Source organism: Orbilia oligospora (assembly GCF_000225545.1).
Source record: "Orbilia oligospora ATCC 24927 unplaced genomic scaffold scaffold00075, whole genome shotgun sequence".
NCBI classification, from domain to species: domain Eukaryota; kingdom Fungi; phylum Ascomycota; class Orbiliomycetes; order Orbiliales; family Orbiliaceae; genus Orbilia; species Orbilia oligospora.
The window spans coordinates 68258-89562 of NW_011645632.1; the positions used below are offsets into that span (position 1 = coordinate 68258).

Sequence of the window (21305 nt, forward strand, 5' to 3'; positions counted from 1 at the left end):
GCCCCGTCCACCGTGTGATCCAAAAATCGCGGGCCCACCCACCATTTCCTCCTTCCAAAAAAGCCTTTTAATTCCGCTGTTCCTCTCTTCTCTCTTCTCTCCAATCATAGGGATCTTTATCTAGCATGGTGTTCTGGGCTTTATCTGTTCCTCCCCCTTTCTGTTCTTCGGCATCCGAATCATAGCCACAAAATCGAGGGGGTTGTCTGCTGGTTTCATTTCAATTCCCTTTTCTATCCTCATTGATATTTTCATTATTATCATTACTATTGCAAAGCGCTAAAGCCAAAGCGTTTGCTTTAGAGATGCCCTTTCATGACACACGCACGTACACGCATATGCGCATGCACCAATTCCTTTTAATTCCTTTTTTTTCTTTTTACACTTTTCTTACAGCAACGTCTATCTGCATATTTTAAACCTAGCAGTACTAGCGTCGTCTTCGGTTTTTCTTTTTACTTGAAAATCCCGCTGTTGATACTTTTTTAACGGTTGCATTATAATTAAAAGACATTGTTTTCCCTCTCGCTTCTTCCTCTTCAACCTATTCGATACATGCATTGCACTAGCCCCGGACTGTCGTTACTGTATGCAATTTTTTTACTTTTACAGCCTTTTTTTGTCTCTTTCTTTTTTGTTTTGCTTTGCTGTGAATATCAGCGGGAAGATTCGAGAATGGGATGGGGATGGCCGGAATACGAATTCGCGTCTACAGCGTCCATAGCTTACTTACGTATACATACTAGTCATAGTCATAGTATCATCAAAGAACTTTTGAATACCACATTCCTAAATTCCATCATTCATAATACGCGTGAGCTACCTAGTTAAAATATTCAACTATCCTAGGGCCATGATATCAATTCTTCGATATTGGAGGTAACGAAAACAATAAAGCCGCCAGTTAAGCTGCATAGCACAATGCATAGCACATATCATTGCGGTGTTGTGGTATTTTGCGCGGTCCGCATTAACTACATATTTTGCGTATGTTCCGCTTATCTCCGCCTCTCCCCACAATCCCCGCCTAACCCATCACAAATTTTTAGCTTAACATCATATCCGCCAAAACCCTCCGCCAACCTCACCTTACCCCCACCACGATCACCACCAAAGAAAAAGGCCCATCATAACAACAATGGCAACAGCTCTAAACGCCGTCTACCGCCTTGCCGTCCCCGCGGCCGTAGGTGTCGGACTCTTACAAGCCTCTCTATACGACGTTAAAGGTGGATCTCGCGCCGTAATTTTCGACCGAATGAGTGGTGTGAAAGAAACCGTTGTAAACGAGGGGACGCACCTTTTAATCCCCTGGTTACAAAAGGCGATTATCTACGATGTTAGAACGAAGCCTCGGAATATCAGTACTACGACTGGAAGTAAAGATTTACAGATGGTTAGTTTGACGTTGAGGGTTTTGCATAGACCGGAGGTTGCTAGGTTGCCGAAGATTTACCAGGTTAGTATTATCTACTGTCCCATCCCCGTGTGCATCCCATATGTACTTTCTATATCATTTCTTTGTGGTAATAATAATAATAATGATAATAATAATACTAATGATGATGATAATGGCGATGGTTATAATAGTCATTGGGTCTGGACTACGACGAAAGAGTCCTCCCGTCCATTGGAAACGAAGTCCTAAAAGCGATCGTAGCCCGCTTCGACGCCGCAGAGCTGATCACCCAACGAGAACAAGTTTCCAACCTCATCCGTGCCGAATTGCTCAAACGTGCGAATGAGTTTAATATCGCCTTGGAGGACGTCAGTATCACACACATGACCTTCGGGAAGGAATTCACAAAGGCTGTAGAACAGAAACAGATCGCCCAGCAGGATGCTGAGAGGGCTAGGTTTATTGTCGAGAAGGCTGAACAGGAGAGGCAGGGTATGTTTTCTTTCTTCTTCCTTTCTTCTCTATTTCTCCTCTTCTCTTTGGATACTGTTGTTGTTTGAGTGAGAGACTAAGATTTGGTGGTTGAAATATAGCATCCGTCATCCGTGCCGAGGGAGAAGCAGAATCTGCCGAGACAATCTCCAGAGCGATCGAAAAGAGTGGCGACGGAGTCATTCAAATCCGAAAGATCGATGCTGCCAAAGACATCGCACAAATGCTTGCCAGCAACCCCAACGTCACTTATCTCCCCGGCGGCGACAATGGAAAAGGTGGAAACTACTTGCTCGGATTACGGTGAACGGCTTAATCCGATATCACTAGGAGCTGGATAGTGACGTGTAATATAATGAGAACGAGGAGGAGGAAAAAGAACTGATGATGGGGGGAAGGTTTGGAGGGGTTAATGACGCTGGGTGGATTTTATGTATCTCCGCACTTAAACTTGTTTAATGGAGGCTGAGATTGGAGCTATGGCTTTGAATTGAGAAGCGGGGCTTTTTTAGAAGCCAGTATTATTTGTACATAGACACACGTATTACTTATTCCAAAAAGGATTTCTACGACATTGATCGTAAAGAGGAACCATGAACGTTCCTAATCGATTGGAATTGCATATCGCGCCTAGAAAGTAAAGTAAGACCGCTACCAGCATCAAGTATCCATGTCCACAAACCCCCCTTAAACAACAGTAGTAACATCTTCCCTTTCCACCCCAAAAGCCCTCAAACACCTCTTAGCAGCAACCTCCCCAGCCCAATAAGCCCCACTAACACTAGCAAGCCCCAACAACGGTGCCGTATGTTCTCCACAAAACCACAATCTCCTCTCTTCGATCCCTTCCTCGATAACCCTGACATCCTCAACGCCGTCCACAAGTCCTACGGGGAAATTTGTGTAACTCCCGTTCCCAGCATATTCATCGTTCAACCAATTCGTAGCGACATAGTCACGTGGTATACAATCAGGGTTTGTTGGCGAATAATTTGGAAGTTTTGAGATGTATGGTTGGAAGAATTGTAGGATTTTGGCACGGGATTCTTGCGGGGATGAGGAGAATTGAAGGATCGAAGTTATGTATTTTGAGGCGGATCCGTGGGTGTAGAATAGGAGAGTTGGTTGGTTGTGTGGAGGGGTGATGTGGGCTAGGGAGATTGCGGCCATGGTTTTATGGTCTGAGGTGGTGGAGTCAGCGAGGAAGATGAAGTAGCTTGGCCCGTCCATCCAAAAGGCTCCCGGGAAGGTTATGTACGTCTAGATATTGTTAGTTGCTGCTATAATATCATCTGATTGTATAGATGTAAAAGTTGGGAGGTACCTTCTCCAAAGATCCATAGCCAAGATGCTTAATCGACTGTCGAATCTTCTCCGGCATTGGCGGATCAAATTTAATTCTATCTTGCTTCAACGATCCCAGCGGGATCGAACAAAGCACCGCATCAGCAGTATAGACCTCACCGTCCTTAGTGTAAACACTATGAACCGGTCCACTATCCACCGTCAGGACGGTCTCAACCCTCTCAACCGGTTTATTCAACTCCAAACACCCGTCTTCCTTCAAAACCGTCTGCGCCATCAAATCCATCACAGGCCCATAAGTCGAGGACAAAAACAGATTTTCTCCGGGAATAGGTTCCTCCATATGTAAATTCCTAAAATCCTGCTTATTGATCTCCGTAGCAACAATACTTCCTAACAAATCCGCGACTTGCAATTGATATGCCTGCCGTTCTTCGTCCCATCCTTCTTCCGATGCGATTTTGGACTTGTAGTATTCCATGAAGCTGATATTCGGCTGGATGGTCGCCATGTTTTGGGCGGAGTATGTAATCCCTTCGTCAAAGTAGTCCCACATTTTAGTGACTACATCATCCCCCAGCCTTTTGGGAAGTAGAGATCCATCCGGGGCGAATACGACGGTATCGTCGAGCTCGTCGACGCTGTAGCTTGAATTAGCCTTTTCAGCAATTGCAATGATGGGGTTTCCGACGTTTCCATGGATCCAATTTGCACCTCTATAGTGTAAATAGACGGTTAGGAGAGTAAACATCTGCTATATTTGTATAAGAGGGTGCTTACAGATCCAAAGGAAGGCCAAGCTTTGTAGTCGTGGCGATTCGTCCACCGACTCGATCTCGAGCTTCAAGAACCTTGACTTCGTATCCCGCTTGGATCAAGACTTCTGCAGCTCTTAGCCCACAGGTTCCAGCTCCAATGATCAGAACTTTGGGTTTTTTAGATAGTTCGCCGTCATTCTCCGAGATGATATCGGTGTTAGTCATGCTGAATCTTATTTTATTTTTTTTGACTTTAGTTCTTGTTTTTGAATGAATTGACTGGTTTAAGAAAAGAAGAGGAGAAGAGGTAAGGACGATAATTAAAGAAATCCAGACTTTGACAAGATGGATTTTGGTAACGGTTTGCTAGTGGGAACTGTCATCTGTTTGTTTCTTATCTCGCGATAAGGATTAGGATGGTATTGCACGATAATTAGAATTTCGCAGAGGAGAAAATAAGAGGAGGGAAAATCGAAGTTGGTTTAGTTGGTTAGAGAAGTAGAGGCAAAAGTTAAGAGGAAGAAGAGGAGAGAAGGGTGGCAGCGCAGGATTCGGGAAGGGGCTAAATGGGTGTAGCTAACTGGCTAGCTTCAGAGCTAAGAAGTTGCTCAAACGAAGTAGCTGTCGGCGAGCTGTGCAGCTGGTCCAGGTCGTCGTGTCCAACTAGCGCCGGATTTTATTAGATGAGTTATTTTGGTGTTTTCGCTGTTCGGCCGGGCGAAAATAAGGTCCACTGCAGGTCACGTCGAGTTAAGCTTAAGGGTGCAATGCAATGCATGGGATATCGGATGGGATGTCAAGTTTATCCAGCAGCTAACGACTATACCGCATGTCAATTAAGCTAGCTGCAGCGGCTGATCCTAACGTTTTTGCCACGGACAGCCTGCAGGAACAAATATAGCACCAGGTAAGAAGGATATCAAAATAAAAAAAAGAAGGAAAGAAGGAAAGAAGGGGAAAAAAAAGAAAAAGAGAGAGAGAGGAGAGGAGAGGGAGAGGGAGAGAATCAAGGGTCGTCGTTCCTGCGATACACTCGTATCAGACATCGCATATTCTCCAACTCCAGCGGGTATCCGCCGGTATCCTTTAATTCCTGTGGTACCCGCCACCACTTCGCGTCCTGACTAACGACCGTTTGCCATTGTTCTCGGTTCGTTAGAGTCTTATCGAGTAAGAACCCCAGTTTGTATCCGCCGATATTTCCATCTGGCTGGACTTTCCCACTCTCACCCCCACCGGACGAATTTCCTTGTTGATTCTTCTTCAAAACATCAAGATCTTCGAACCCACCAGCGGAGTCAACGACCACGAGTAGGGCACCGGGTTTGGTAATGGTATGAAGAGACATAAAGAACTTTGTCGTGGCGGTCGGGGATTGAGAATAAAGTTCTCCGGCGGTGAATAAGATCGTGACAATGTCAGCCGACGCCATCGACGAGACAGTAGTATCCGAAAGCGGGGTGAGAACATCTTGTTGATAACACCTGGCGGAAATTTTAGATTTATCAAGGAAAAAGTTTGATTCCTTTGTCGGATCTGTGATAGTAGTGTAGAAGGAGTCGGTGATTGGAGCCCATGTAGCAAAGTCCAGAAATGTCAGATCCAATCCTGTATCGACATCTTCCCCCCCGACTCCAATTGAAGGAGAAGAAGGAGGAGGAGGAGAAGGAGAAGAAGACCTAAGAAAAGAATATGCAGCTGTGATTCCAACTATCTCAGCTCCGGCTCCACCGCCCACACAGGTTACACGGAGACGTCTGCTGGTAGAGAATATTTGTGTAACATCTTCAGACCACCAATGTCCAGAGATCATTTCAAAGTAAGCCAGAGCTCGAGCCACACTCCATCTGACGACATAAGCCTGTAGCTTTTCTGGGGAGTCGAAAGCCGCAACATAGTCTCTAAGGTATAAGCTCTGTTTGACAGATTGAATGATTTGAGGTAGTTCTGGAGTGAAGAGATGTGAAAAGGTGTGCTGGAAGGTGTTCAGGATGGTTTTGAATTGTGACAGAACCAGCGGGTTTGTAGTAGTATAGTTTTTCGAATTCCTGGCAGTATTGGTATTATTATTCGTACTATTAGTATTATTAGTATTCTTATTATTATTATTATTTTGTGTCGTCGAAGTATTTCTTTTGATCTTGATCTTGTCGGGTTTCGATGATTGTTTGGTCTTGGATAGCGAATCCGGGGGTCTCTTCGACTGTGGCATAATGAATATTTATAAATAAAATAGATGTAAAATAAAAAAAGGACCTTATAAAAGGTATAAATGTGAAGTCGTCTAAGTATGTTCCTGATTGTATTAATATGCCAAGAAGAAAAAGAAGAGAAAGAGCACTTTGACTGCCGAATGTGGAGTAAATTGGAAAAATAAATTGCCAGAACACCGAATTACTATTCTGGGAATAGTCTCGTGGACGGTTATTATCAACACTGCCACTTTCGGGATAGTCTCGTGGATGTTTATTCTCAACGGGTGGTTACCAAACAACAGCGGCACGTCCACAAACTACCGGATTGCTTCTAGACTAACGACTTCGAGACTAAACCAGACAATTGCCCAGGGTCAAATTAACCTCACCTTCTTCGGAACATCATCACCCAGCCCATCGCGACAGAACATCAACATCAAGCCATACATACAGCACACCATACGCGGTGACCCTTGTTCCTTCAAGCCAATTTACTTTCCTCAAAAGGGCCAGTCACTGGTGGACTGGCCAATCAACCTGTTTCTTTCCTTTCATATCATCATTTCGTTTTCCTTCTCTTCTTCTCCTCGGCTTCACCCCCCAAAATAATACAAGACAGGGCATATCGCGTCCAAGCCAGCCACCCCGGACTGCACTCGAAAAAAAGACTAAGACTCCACTTCACTCCGAGAACCGATCTTAATCAGACATCCGAAAGGAAAAACACGTATTTTGAGAGAGGGAGAGAGAGACAAAGAGGAAGAAAAAGAGGTCGGAATATAACCGTTTAGGTAATTATCCAAAACAACTTTGTTAACCCTTTTCAACATCAAATTGATACTTAATAACTAATCAACCTCCCGGTCCCGGGGATTCTAGATATTCTGGTACCATTCCCTTTGATACGTTTGGTCGATATTTGACCTTCACGCTCATTTAAATCTCGGAGTATAGTGTCTCCCACGTTGCATACCTTCTCGTGGCACTTTTGGTTGTCCCGTCCATCGAATGCAATAGTGGGAGTAATAGCCCTATCAACAACCTCTTACCAAAACCATCAAACCACTAAACCATCAACCATCAACCGTCTACAACCAACCATCTACGATCAATTATCAATATCAGTATCATCAACATTAACATTAACATCGATATCAATATCACGACGAAACGAGTGAGATCAAAACAAATATGGCGTCCAAAGTCAGCCCTGTTGCTGCTCCGGCTCAGACCTTCGCCTTTATCACACACTCCCCAGCCACCCTTCCCAACAACCTTCCTCCAGACGTCGACGATGCCAGTCTAGCCCGAAGGAGACGTAGACGTACCAGGTAAATACACATCTCTTAAATAATAATAAAAAAACCCAATTTATTGTTTTCGATAATCATATGCTAAAAAAATTAATACAATTTCATAGTCACAAGGACCAGATCATCCTGGAGGAAGAATTTGCCAAATGTGACCGACCAGACAAGCACAAACGAAAGGAGATTGCAGCGCGAGTTGGCTTGGAGGACAAGCAAGTTCAGGTATGTCACGATACTCACACAACGATTACCATCATTGCTGTCGTCTTCAACGTCGGCATCCACATCAACATCTTCTAACCGTTTTTGCTACACAGATCTGGTTCCAAAATCGTCGTCAAACCCACCGACGAAAGAGCAAACCTCTTCAACCTCACGAGATCATCCCTCGAAACGTCCCCCTCTCTTCCGATCCAATTATATCTCCCTTTAACTCTGCCTTAAAGATCCCTCAAGACGACGACACCATTGAACTCCCCTCTCACTCCAGTCGTCCTTCGTCTCCCTGCCCTGACGGAGACCTCCAGAGCCATCATACATCTGACGCCACGGAACCAGATATCTCCATGATGACTGCTGATACCTCGGTCTCCTCCATCGATTCTTTCATGGAGCCAGAGATCCTTCGCAAGACTTCGCCTATTCATTTCCTTCTCAATCCGGCTTCTGAAACGCCAGATACCTCCTTCGAGTCTACTCAGTCCACCATTCCAGACGATCTGGAGATGTCTCACTTCAACATGACTAAGCCAATGGATATCGAAGAGCCTGTCAAAACATTCGTCAACCCTCGTCGTTCCGGTTTTGGTTCCCAACCGGCTCCATCTCTCCTCAAACGTTCTTCCTCTGCCGTCCGTCTCTCCATGTCTTTTGACGGCAAAGCTACCATCATCCTCGAGGACGACGAGGATGCCCTTCCACGTGGTAGTCAAAGCTCTCAAACCTCCTTCCACGAACACACCCCTCCAAAGCGTCGCACCGAGAACGCGAAAATCTGGGAGTCATGTTGCGACACCTCCCTCAGCGTCGAACCAGTCAAAGAAGATTCTCCTCGCAAAGCCCTCAAGACTATCCGTGCTCGTGGTGTTGTCGCTGCTGCCAAAGCCAAAGCCGCGGCTGCAGCCGATGCACGCAAGCAAAAGCCGACTACGACCGCTCTCATGACTTCGGAGGCCGCGAAGAAGAAGAAGACCAAGAATGCTCTGGGTCCAAAATCGGCCAATCCCATCATTCCTTTGGTCAACACAACCACCTCAATTGATTCTCCAAAACCTCTTAAAATCCAACATTTCAGCCCAGCCACCTCCAAGACCAACAATAACCCACGAAAGGTCCTCACCGCGTCACAAAAGGGTCCAAAGAAGGCCACTCCGTCTCCTCAAATGTCTGCTATCAACAAGAACCGTTCCCCCTATCGCACCCTCGCCGACACTCTCAACGGCAAGAACGCTAATAAGGCCGGTTTCACCATCTACCAGTCCAGCGATGAAGGAGACTCAGACAAGGAAAACTGGGAACCAGGGTTCAAGGTCAGGAAGAGCAAGCAGGCTCAACAACCTATCTGGAGGCCCAAAGGCCCAAGGGATATTCTTGGGGATCTTGACGGACGAGTTCCACAACCCAATGAACTCGAGGTCATTGAGAATCTCATGAGCTTAAGGGATGGATTGTGGCGTTGAAGAAATTTTCTTGGACTTTTTCGCCTTTCAATTTTATCCCTTTCTACTGTTTTACTCGATGGATTTGCTTGCCTTTTGTGTCCCCTCTCTCAATGGATTTGTCTCTTTCTGTTTTCTTTTTGCCATTTCCCTTTTCAATGAGCGACTGGTTATGCAGCGGAAACGATACGAAATCAAAGACAACGACACCTCTAACTTATACACCTCCTAAACACCACTATAAAATTTTTATACACAAGCCAACCGTCCAACCGTCCAACTTCTGTCCCTTCAGCCCCCACTCAGCCCCCCCTCTCCCTTCCCCCCTCGCATTCATCCCCCTTCCAAGAAGCAAAAAAACCCCAAAACAAACACATCTCGCTTTTTTCTCCACGTTTTCCAGCACAGCATCATTTGCCTTTCAACGGGGGTTTTATTCAAACAAACTGGTGTTCTTGTTTTTGAACGGATGAAAAAAATGTATTCTAACTATTAACATTAAACATAACCTGGGCGGTGTTCTTTTGCCATGCATGTATGCTCTCCATTATCATATTTTTTAACTCATCCCTCTTACTACTTCCTTTTCTCTGTACGCATCCCCTTTTTTTGCTTTCCCTTTTTGAACTCCTTGCATGTATATTAACGACGACTGGTTGGCCTTCTCCCTTCCCTTCTTCTATGTTTTTTTTTGTACTTGCCTCGAAGGAAACACAAGTGGCATGGCATATACATAGTGAAGCGGAGGGTGGAACAGACTTATGCGTATAACTTAAGAAATCTCATGTCTTATACCTTTCCCTATATGACTTTATTTTTGTCCTCCCAACTTGTGAGCTATAAAATAAAACCCACCCCTCCATTTCGGGTGTAATTCTTCGCTAGAATAATACATTCCCAAATAATGCCCCTCGGTATGTACCTACATACATAAATGCATCATTAATGCCACCAGGGGGGATGGAGAAGTACATAATTTGATACAGGGTCGTAGTATGGTATGCATGTATGGGACCGGCCGTCCACACCTCGGAAATTTTCGAGTCGCTTGTAAAAGTTACATCTTGCTGCTTATATGTGATGATATTTTACGATCGATACGGCGGATTTCAATTATTCAAGCGGTTACACACACACACTACACTAGACACGCTTTGTACGATCTGGCGATATATCCTTGAGACTAGGGCATTCTATTGCCACCGGGATTATTGCTTTCGTCTATCTGCTTACTTAACAAAGATAATATATATCTTAATATATATCAATCATATGATATTCATACTCTACTCTAAAACCTTCCTTTAGAACCACCCCCCTTAGTTTCGTACTTAATTTAGACGCCTACTGGCATATATCCCACGTACTACCAGTCTATGGTATCATACAACCTAAGCCACCTGTTGTATAACTATTTAAGTAACCTAAATCGTGTTATATTATTATATTGGTCAGATTTAACTAACAGCTAGCTAAGGGCACTGGGACATAAAGACCTTAAGAATGAATAAGAGATATCCTAGTATCAATTCCTAAGGAAATCATACGGGAAGGAGGAGCCTCAATCCATATCTAATTGCATGGGGTGCGTGGCTTGCGAGAATACATATCTTAGAATTGATTCCATAAAGGAATTGGTATGGCTGAGATATATCGATAACCTAGATAGGCTGAAAGGCTCAAGTGGCGATACTAAGAAATAAATACAATTTACATCACACATAGTGATCTCGAGGCTATATCGTCAAAGTAAATGTTTATACCCCCACCGAGATAGAGGATAACCCTTCGGTACCGACCCAAATACATGTAGTAGCTTTCGTACTGATAGCTTTCAGACAGGGATCTGAGCATACCAAGCACCGTGATCCGAAGCATGGTATCGATCGCACCACAAACCCGGATCGCTATACCAAACCAAGAACCTAATCGATCCAAAGATACACAAAAAAGGGCCTCCAGCACAAGCAGGGATCTCCCAGACCAGACCTTTGCTTGATACTTGTACATGTACTATCTTACCTTCTTTTGGGTGTCGACGGGAAGCAAGACTAAGCAGCTAGCATACCTGACATTCCAAGCAAGCGAAGAATTTCATCCACACCCACCGCCATGTGCCCCTTCATCCGAAGTTCATAAATCCAACAAATCCAACACGGTTCTCCGTCAACTGAACCAACTATCACCAAGCTTCAAAAGAACCTTACATGAACAGAGCTCACAGGTAGTATAGTGGATGAAACTTACAGAAAAACGAAGGAAAAGTTCCCCGTCCTGAAAATCTTTTTCTCCAAATAAATTTAGGAGCTTTCTGGAATTCTTTTCCGTTCGTGAGCTTTGCAAACCCAAGGGCACCGGATGGCTGCCGAATCGAAACTAAGACACACCTTGAATATGTATGCTTGTTAAAATATGATAAACTTAAGAGTCTACCGGTTCGCGGATGTTTTTCTTTATCAAAAAACAGAATTTTGAATCATGATGTAAGAACTTGTAAAAACTTAATCCAGAGGTGCAAAATCAAACGTTTTTCCCTTGTAATCTATTGAAGACGAAAAGGGTCTTCTTTCATAAAAAAAAAAAGGGGGGGGGGGGGATGGGGAAAAAAGGTTTCTTTAACTGAATAACATCTTATATCGATAGCAAAATATCATAAGAATATCTGTCCCTTCGATAATATTGCAGAGGAGATCGAGAGAAGGGGAAGTGCACCAAAGCGATGTGCTGACCCCGCATCGAATATTCTCAACCCCGCACGGGAGCCAAGCAAGGGGTATTCAAGTTGTAGCCTGGAGACGTCCGACGACAGTCCGGAGAGATCCAAGACGGAAAATGAGGCTTATTTCACGAAAAAAGATATATCGCGATTTCATGCAGATTTATGTATGGACCCAACAAATGTGGGTACTCTTCCAAAAAGATAGATCTTTCCTCGCAATGGGGAATTAAAATCTATCTTTAAGAAAGCATTGTTATAACCCGCACTATTTTCAGTGCGGCAAGTTCCGCCAATGGAGTTGCCGTCCCTGTATGGTCGGTGTGAAGAAGTGGAGCTGGGAAGAAGTTATAATGCCACAACCAATCAAGGGAGACGGGATTCTACAGAGAATGACGCAGGCTTCAAGACGAGGTCTTTGGTACTACTGAAGGGAGGGCAAATAGATCTTATCTCGAGCCACCTCAAGGTAGTCTGAAATTTGAATATAAAATGCAGACCATCCAGCCCTTTCATAATCCATCATCTTTCAGTCGAAGGACAATCCAACGGCATCGAGACAAAATACAATCAATCAATCTACAAAGATTTTTCCCCATCTATTATAACTACTTATCAACCAGTAGACCCAAAACCAACCCAAAAATGACTGTCAATATCTCTGAACCTTCTGCACGTGGAACTGATCTGTCTCAAGGTCCTCCTGCAACAAAGGCCGTGGTCAATGTTCCCAAATCTCGATGGTTCATCCCCAAAGAGATGCAAAACGACATGTTGAATACTGGCCTTTCCGAGGAAATTAGAATTGAGGTGTTAAACACCGGCTGGGAATACACCCGCGCTGTGATCCCCATTTGGTCAAACTGGGCGCGCTACCTCGCTTTCGCACGAATCTTGACCGCAGAATTCACCTGCGAATTCTGCGGTGACCTATTCCGCCCCGAAGAGACCGATGAAATGGTGGGATATAACCTGCAGGAGCAAGTCGATATCTTGTTTGGTGGTACACCACTTCACAAAGAAATGGGGCGTGAAATTCGTTCCTTCTTTGTATCGGTCTCTGAGAAAGTCAGCAGTGCCAAAGACGGCTCTGACCTATTCCGACGTCACACGAATGCGCTTGGACATTCCGCCAAGGACTACTACCGACTTAGAGACTGCGATGGTACTATTCGCTTCACTATGGCTGCAGCATTGGCTTGTAATGACATAGATATGTCTAAGCACTGGTTTAACGAGGAACAAATCCAACTTTTGGCCGAGATTTGTCTCGGATTGTATGATTCCGTCGCATATTTCAAGCATAGGGCGGAAGGAGAGATTAGCAACTTCTTCGCCTATGTCGAGGGGGATATGCGTCTCGAGATGACCCATCTGTACCGTGAGCTTCTGTGGGCTCTCGAGGCAGCCTGGGCAACCAAACCAGAGAGCACCTATGTCACCAACTTCATGCGTCACGTGGGTGGCACCATCCATATGACGATGAGAAGGTACCGCTTCATCGAAGATGGGCTTACAATTGGAAGACCCGAAACCGTCCAGGTGGTAGAAGGAACCCGCAATAATGTTAATCTGTGGTACCGTGTCGAGCCCAACACCAAGGTGATCAAAGTGGATAGGTACCCTGGATGGGTTGCCCTGAAGGAGAGGTTTATGTTTGAAGGTCTCGCTGAGTGCCTCGACCGCTCTGAGGCTGATGAGTGCCCGGATTGTGTTCGTCGTGATGACTATGGTGCTCAGGATATTTACCAATTCGGGGGGGTTGCTTTGTGTGCTAAGTGCAAACAGGAATGGATTGACTACGTCCGCTGCCTCCCAGCTCGAGCCGCGAAATTGTTCCCAGAGTTGAAGAAGTTGCCAGAATACTGGGACTAGCTTCACACAGAACCACCCAAGTTGCAGGCTGAACCGCAATTGGAAACTATTTGGTGGGCTCGGATTATGGAGGTTACGAAGGCGAAGGTGCGATTTGTGGCCCGAGGCTTAGCCAACTTTCTTCCTTATTTCTCTGCAATTCTTAGTCTATATACAACAGGAAGAATTGTTTTTTGATGTTTGAATATATTTTTTTGTTCAAATAAACAAACGATCCTGTCCTAGAATGCGCTTTGAAGTTCTATGTTTATGTTGGCTATGTTAGGTGCAATCAATAAAGCCCATTAATTCCGCTCATTAATACTAGTATGTCCGCGTCTCAACTTCTTGAAACCGAATTATTTTTTACCGGTTTATTCTCTAAAAATCCAATCCCAACCGCCATTTGTTCTAAACAATATGGAGTGTCCGTTTTTGATAAACATTATAAGGAACCCAGAACAATTACCGATACATACGAAATTAATATTAATCATCGCCCCAGGGTTGTCCAACGAGACTGGGATTGTCAAGATAGAGAATTGTTGTAAAATTGGACCAAAAAGTGTTGCCCCACGATATATATCACGCCTGGCGTCCAGCCATAGGACCATAGCCAGTGTATATCGATGAGCTCTAGTTGTGATTGGGCTCGCATGATAACTAAAACATACCATCAAAATAACCCCCAAGCAACAGAGACGATGACAAGCTGAACGTCGATATCGGATGAGCTTTACAGTATGACGTCGATATGTATCGACTACACAGCATGTAATCCTTGTAATGGTATAAATTTCAACCCGGATTTACCTGGAGGGGACAGCTCATATATTGGGGGCCCTGGGGATCCGGTTCCAGTGTATAATATATTAATATATGACGAGGCTTATAATTACAGCCATGGCTAGTATATCCGTCCGCACGGTAGCGCGAATTAATAACAGAATAGACCTCTTTCAGTGAAAGGCGGAAGGCAATGCTGGCGCAGTATTCCGAAGGAAGTCGCTACTTTCCCTCGTCTTTGTGAAGTCGCAGGTCACCCCGAAGCAGGGAGGGAGGAGTAGGCAAATAAACTATTAGGATAAAGAGATCGGTAAACTGTAGGCTGACAATTCAGCGGATAGCTAAGGAGGTATAATAGCTCTGCAAATAAATGAAAAACTACGTCAATGGCAACCTAATATACGCATACAAAGCCCAGCCTTGAAGAAAACGAAATGCTCTCGCACATCACCGTTTCGTGTCTTGGCGGATAGTTAAGAATCGTACCAGGGGGGATCACTAATGATCATATTTTTAGACTGGAGCAAAAATCGTATATACAAAAGGCGCGAAGTTTGGTACTTCGGCTCGCGAGAAGAAATAGTGCCGGGAGGGAGAAATAAGTATCTGTAGGCGACAATATCTTCTATCACGCAAGAATAATATACCATACCATACCACTTCAAAGGGTTCCAACTGCTATGTGCCAAGTTCGCTCAAAATCTACTCCTCCGAATCTCCGTAAAGCGCTTGTCCGGCCTTACTATTCAAGAATTCATTTCTACACCCCCCGGAATAAACAAAATTAGCCCCAATACCGTCAATCCCCGACTCCTCCAAACAAAGACAGAGGAAGAGTAAAAAGAGGAACATACCGGTGATTCGCCCACTCCATCAAATAGTAAATTCCTACAAACGGCGGTACAATGTAGAGTACCTGTCCTCTAAATCTCCTCCATCCATTGAAGATAGCACCGTGTAGAGCTCCAGCTGTAGCCTTTTGGCGGTTTGCTGCGAGGGTGTATTGGATGATACCGCGTTGACGGGCGAGGCCTGTATATATACAAAGCAACGGTTAGTTCCCGGCTGTGGGAGGATATGTAGAAAGGGGAGGGGGGATTGAAAGGAGGGAGATTACCGAAGGTGCCCCAGTTTCCAAGCCAGCTGTAAAGAGATTAGATGTTAGCCGGTGTGTTACTTTGAGGAGGATGAGGAGGGAGGTTCCTCGTTGATGTCATGGGGGGAGAATTGGGAGGTTACTTGTTTGGCCCTGCTTTTCCGCCGCCACCCATTGTGAAGAAGAGAGGATGTGTATAAGTTGGAGAGAGTAAGAAGGTGTCGGAGGGGAGGGAGGCTCGATGATGCCGGTCGTTCGTTGATCGGGTAGTCGGAAGATGTATGTAGAGAGTGTGTGTTTGGCGGGTCGTCGGAAGAATTGACGTTTTTGCGGTTCTGCGGTTTCTTTTCGCTCGGAGACTGGGCTTTTGGGCCAATCAGAGGACTCGGATTTGGTAAACAACGCAACACAGGCCCGAGACTAGTCGACTCTTTCGGATATAAAAGATCTAGGCTAACGCTTGATATCTTTGAGAAGAACTGTATAGTTATATAAGGTGCTCAATGAAGCAGAAGAAGGGAAGCAAAGTGATGGTTAGAGATACATATAATTTTCTTTTTCATGATGTCTTTGTTCGACTGCGGAAGGTTGTTCGGTTCCTTCGATATGGTGTTCATTTTACAACAAAAACAACGCATCTTCCACTGCTGTTGCCCGAAGGAGGCCTCAAACCGACTGACCCGAATCGATTCTCGAATCCATATTACTATCCTCATAGTTCTCTAGAGGTATACATCCGCCAGGTAGTGCTTAGAAAAGCCACTAAAATTCCTTCTAACGAGGTAGCGATAACGTTGAGACAACTTCTCATTCAGCATTAGCAATCTTAGAATCGACGACACGATACATTATTTCATAACATTATAATGTAAATGCGGCTGGTCTGAAAATACGTAGACACTGATAGACACCAAAATGATACCGGTACAATTGCGAATAGTATACAGTTCGAACCGCCTGCCCATAATTCTCTCGTAAGCCGGACCCGGAATTTGAAGCTCATCATGAGTGGAGGACGTATGTTCCATCTAAATATAACTATAGTCCTTCGAGCCAGCCTTGCTCGTGACATAGATATAGAGTTACGATCAGAGTTGGACGAATATACGCAATATTTCACATAATAAACAACCCTTCTCGATCTAGCAATAGATATCAATACAGGCCGCCCGGCAATAAACTGTCTTAGAATACACAATGAGATGGCGATGTTCCCGGATTTTCCAAATTTATTAGCATTTCCTAATTCAAAGTCGCCAGAAACCCATCTACCTTTCGCATATTCCAATTTGCTGAACTATCAAGCCAGTATATCACCATGATAATCATATGAATGCGCGGCCATTTCACTAGAGAATCTATATATGACATCTAGTCGAGAAACTCAATAGTTATACGATGGCTACCTTATATGTTACAACGAACAACCGGCTTATTATAACTACATCCCCGCCGAATTCAACATATATATATCTAGAAAAGCTAGCCTCGTAAACACGGTGGATTAATCAATTAGTGTATCTACGGACGTTTACCGGAATCAAAATGCACCCCAAGTTAACTAGTCTACAACCTCACAGAACCTCAATCGCGAGTTTTTTTAAAAAAGGCCCTTCATCCGAAACTTCACAAAAGGTAAACACAGTGACGAAAAAAGATCACAAGAGGTTAATGTTATTTATTGAATTCCTCTAACAAAAGGAGTAAGGTCTGCCAGCTAGCTAAAACTACTTTATTCCCCCGCTTTCTTAACCTTCACAGCCATTCCGATCAAATCCATATATCGCATCCTCGCAATTCCAATATACACGAATAAGGAACAGGACAGACAAACAGACTATCTAGAATGTTGTTGAAGGGAAGGAAAAAAAGAAAGAGAATAAAGCGCATACCCTTTTCCCCACAATTTTTTCTCTCACAAATTCTCCCATTGTTAATTTGAAAAATATATAATCCCGGGCTCCTCCTCTCTCCGAAAAAAAGTTTAACTTGTGTTCAAAAATTCTTTTTTATCTTTTCATTGAGTTTTGTTAATTCTTCTTAAATATTGTGTTTCGACGGCAGTAGCAAAATCCCTTCGTTTCAAGAAAAAGTAAAACTCCCACCACCTTATGGCTGCCATGCATCGTCGTTGGAAAGAAAAGTCTGCCCATATTTTTCAAAAAAAAAAAGGAAAAAGGAGTGTGCAAGAAAGAAAAAAGAGAGACGAAGGAAAGCGTGCTTGAAGCAGAAAAAAAAGTACAGAATCAGACCCCTCCCTATTCCAAAAAAATAAACTAGGACAGCCGTTATTCTTTCTCCATCCCAATCCCAACAGTGGCGGAGGGGTTTTCAAATAAAAAATAAAAGTTAGTTATCTCAAAAAAAAGGAAATTAACATTAAGGAAAGTATAGAAGCAAGAGGGTCGGTAATGGCGTTACAGTTATATATATAAAAAAGATGAATCAGGGCGATCGATACGAGAAATCAGATAACGCAAGGGCGAAGAGGAATAAAGCAAGGAGAGTCAAGGAAATAAAGGAAAAAAGAGGTATATATAATCACAGAGTCGTAAGGAGGTGAGTTCGAGGGTCTATCGGCGAAACCATGAATGCAGCAAGAAAAAGATATGCAATGCCTTCGGAATGGTGTATTTGCAAATGCTGTTCGGGTTGTGTGGTGTTATTTTGCCTCAAGAGAAGAAAGTTAAGGAGAATAAGTAAAAAGTAAAAAGTTAAAGGAAATTCATTGAAAAGTTGAGTCTAAGAGTTCGATTCAATGCGTAAGGAAAGACGAGAAAATGGCTGTCGGAGCCTCTTTTGGCAGGCAAGGAAATCGGAGGGATACGCAGGTTTTTTGACATCAAGGAAATATGGAAAGCCAGAAAGGGGAAAAAAAAGGATAATAGAGATTTGCATATGAATCATGCGTGACCGTAATATTACATAACCGATAAATAAAATTCCGTAGGTGAGTTCGTGGGTGAGTGGGAGGTGAGTCGTTGAGTTCTTTTAATTGGTAGACGATCTGCCTTTCCAGAATGAAAACATTTTGCTCCATCGCTTTTCCTTCTTCTCTTTGACCTTCTCGGGTGTACCTGTGGACCCGGTTTCAACGTCAGGCATGGTGCTGTATGAAGCGCTACCACCGAAGAAAGGATAGAAACGCTTTGTTTGAGAGTGAGAGGTTGCGGGGATGTCATCAACCGAAACACTCATTCTGATTTCCGGGCCAGGTTCTCCAAGAAGAAGAGGGTCCTCATAGATGGAAGCACCTGACATTATTGTCACACGGTCATCCTCCTGGTAGAACAAGTGAGGAACAGGTGGAAGCAAGAAGTCCGATGTATGGGGTGTGGAGGGCATCGTAGGTGGGCAGATAGAAGTGCTGGTGGTGCTAGGTGTAACTGCTGGTGTTTGGTCGAATGATGAAGCATGATGTAAAGAGTTGTAAGAAACATTTCCGCTGGCGTTGCTCATTGGTTTTGTTAGGAGGTTGTTGGTGTTGAAGATTGGAGAAAGCTGGGTGTCAGTGGTAGGTGTGGGGATGGAAAGGGCGTCTGTTGATGTAAGAGCTTCATCGGTCTTCATTACCACATCCTCTGATAGTTGAGACTCGCTTGCAGGGTCGGTGTCTTCCGACAGGCGGCTCATCTTGCGCTTGATACCTTTGCGGACATTTGCTACGCCGTCAACGATATCGAGCTCCTCAATCTCACTATCATCAGTATCCCAGTTTAGTGCAAGCCCAGCGGGCATGACTGGTTTAGGGAGGTCTTCAACAGTGAGCGTAAGATCAGCGTCTTCCTCTTCCTCTTCATCATCATCATCATCTTCTTCTTCAGTATCTTCAAAAACATCTCCCATTCCGTCTCCCTCGATCTCGTCCTCAGCAAGGGAGAAGAGTTGCATTTCAGGCATACTCTCTGCACGTCGGTGGTAGCAATTCCATCCGGCAGCAGAGTGCATACGCTTCCTTGCGGATTCGAATCCGGAAAGTGGTCTGCTAGGAGACTTTGGGGTGCTAAGTGGGCCGAGGGCAGCATCAAGATCAATGACTGGGAATTCAAATTCAGCATCGGCTTCATACGCTCCCAAGTCAATCATGGGTTCGAACCCAGGCTCTTCCAGGCTGGACGACTCTCGTGGTTCATAGTCCGCCACACCCGTAGGCATGAGAACATAGTTTCCCTCAAGCATGAGACGTTGGATCTCATCTCGATGCATTGTGGGTGGGGTCGGTGTCCTTCTTGGAAGGTTCTTGAGCTGACGCTTCTTGTACGATCTGCGCAAGAGAATTGTTCCCGCCCATCCCTTCATACCGCCCTTTACCTTCTTAGGGGTGGCGGGTGTACCATCAGGGTTGGAGGACTTTCTGCTTTTGCGCTTTGGCTTCTCAGCAGCCGATGATTCGGACAGATGCTTAGCGTGTCCCTTCTTCTTACTAGAGGGATTCTTCGGGGACAAGGGTGGGAACAACCAACTGGCCTTGTGGGCGCCATTCAAAAGAGTAGCGGCGTCAGCAGAGTTTGGTCTACGGTCAGTCTTTGTTCTCGGAACCCGAGGTGTGCTTGAAGCGTCGGATGCAGATGCACGTCTTCCTCTGGAATCAATAGGATGCAATTCTTCCATGCTACTGATCGAGTTTCTGTAGCCGTGTAGGCTGCTTACGCTTTCGCCACGTATGGTGGTGAAAGTGCTGCAAGTTCCTGCAGAGGCAGGACGTGGAATGATTTCCGTGGCATCACTGAAGGTTACCCTGGGCTTACGAGGGGTCTCCTCAACCGAAGTCCTAGCCGATTCGACGGATTCATCCGTAGCATTGACCACCGAAGAAGCAGAAGAATCGCATGAGACGGCGCTTGACGGCACCTCTAGTACAATCTTGGCATCGGTTACAGGACCTGCATGAAGGATTTTAGTATGGCAGTGCAAATGTGGCAAGATTGATCGGGTGCACATACCTGAAACGTCTTCTACAACACCAACAACGGATTCTTTGACAGGACCATCGGGACTAGATGCTGGACTGGATGGAGCACTGCCAGCACCCTTGTTGGTGTTGGTAGGGTTGTTGGCTTTGGCCGCGGTCAACATCATGTTAAGAACATCGGCCGAGCTCATACTCATGGCAGAGCTGCGGCGGTGGGCATGTCCACGCCGCCCTTGCATACCCGGGGGCGGTGGTGCAGCCGTTCCCTTTTCGATTTTTGGAGGTTCTGGGCTGGATGCATCTGGGGGCGGAGAAAGAAGACCATTTTGGGATGAAAACTTGGGAGATGTTCCTTCCTTGCTTGGAGAGCTGGTAGCACTTTTTGATGGAGAAGGAGTGGTGACACTACCTCCAAACTTGAAAGGCTGATTGATAGTTCCTAGAGATAGGGGTTTGCTCCCTGAGGCAATATCGCTTTGCCTTCGCGCATGAAAACGCCTCTCACCAAGTGTAGCAGTTGGTGGAGTCGGAGATGCAGGTGGAGTCCGTGATTGAGCATTTGCAGGAGTAGGAGCTAACAGGTTAACAGCTGATCGAGGGAAAGTCGCTGTCTGCCTCATGGGGAAAACGAAATTTGATGGACTATTTCCAGGACTCGCTCCATTATCAGAATATGTCGGACTGGGCATTCCAGATGGAACACTATTTCTATTCGGGAGAGCCGAAGAACTGGAGGGTCGTTTTGAAGGAGTGGTAGTAGCCTTAGAGGGGAAGACAAAGGTTTGCATCGGTGCCGATGTCAAAGAGTGGAGTTCGGTAGCCAT

The 21305-nt window shown here is 44.9% G+C and overlaps 7 protein-coding genes across 7 annotated transcripts; 3 read left to right on the forward strand and 4 right to left on the reverse strand.

Annotated features, from left to right (window-relative positions):
- Positions 1-1138: 1138 nt before the first annotated feature.
- Positions 1139-2198, forward strand: AOL_s00075g15 (uncharacterized protein; the record flags this gene model as incomplete). Its single annotated transcript, XM_011122326.1, has 3 exons — positions 1139-1459; positions 1591-1891; positions 1993-2198. The coding sequence occupies 3 exons, from the start codon at positions 1139-1141 to the stop codon at positions 2196-2198; spliced, it is 828 nt and encodes a 275-aa protein (XP_011120628.1).
- A 380-nt stretch (positions 2199-2578) lies between these two features.
- On the reverse strand, positions 2579-4179 carry AOL_s00075g16 (uncharacterized protein; the record flags this gene model as incomplete). Its single annotated transcript, XM_011122327.1, has 3 exons — positions 2579-3151; positions 3216-3912; positions 3977-4179. 3 exons carry the CDS (start codon positions 4177-4179, stop codon positions 2579-2581), a joined length of 1473 nt encoding a protein of 490 aa, XP_011120629.1.
- Positions 4180-4960: 781 nt separating this feature from the next.
- On the reverse strand, positions 4961-6166 carry AOL_s00075g17 (uncharacterized protein; the record flags this gene model as incomplete). Its single annotated transcript, XM_011122328.1, has 1 exon — positions 4961-6166. The coding sequence occupies one exon, from the start codon at positions 6164-6166 to the stop codon at positions 4961-4963; it is 1206 nt and encodes a 401-aa protein (XP_011120630.1).
- A 1174-nt stretch (positions 6167-7340) lies between these two features.
- Positions 7341-9138, forward strand: AOL_s00075g18 (uncharacterized protein; the record flags this gene model as incomplete). The annotated part of the gene is made up of 3 exons (XM_011122329.1): positions 7341-7480; positions 7570-7681; positions 7777-9138. 3 exons carry the CDS (start codon positions 7341-7343, stop codon positions 9136-9138), a joined length of 1614 nt encoding a protein of 537 aa, XP_011120631.1.
- A 3340-nt stretch (positions 9139-12478) lies between these two features.
- Positions 12479-13708, forward strand: AOL_s00075g19 (uncharacterized protein; the record flags this gene model as incomplete). Its single annotated transcript, XM_011122330.1, has 1 exon — positions 12479-13708. The coding sequence occupies one exon, from the start codon at positions 12479-12481 to the stop codon at positions 13706-13708; it is 1230 nt and encodes a 409-aa protein (XP_011120632.1).
- A 1467-nt stretch (positions 13709-15175) lies between these two features.
- AOL_s00075g20 (uncharacterized protein) lies at positions 15176-15744 on the reverse strand (the record flags this gene model as incomplete). Its single annotated transcript, XM_011122331.1, has 4 exons — positions 15176-15233; positions 15328-15505; positions 15591-15616; positions 15713-15744. The coding sequence occupies 4 exons, from the start codon at positions 15742-15744 to the stop codon at positions 15176-15178; spliced, it is 294 nt and encodes a 97-aa protein (XP_011120633.1).
- Positions 15745-18560: 2816 nt separating this feature from the next.
- On the reverse strand, positions 18561-21305 carry AOL_s00075g21 (uncharacterized protein; the record flags this gene model as incomplete). The annotated part of the gene is made up of 2 exons (XM_011122332.1): positions 18561-20452; positions 20513-21305. The coding sequence occupies 2 exons, from the start codon at positions 21303-21305 to the stop codon at positions 18561-18563; spliced, it is 2685 nt and encodes an 894-aa protein (XP_011120634.1).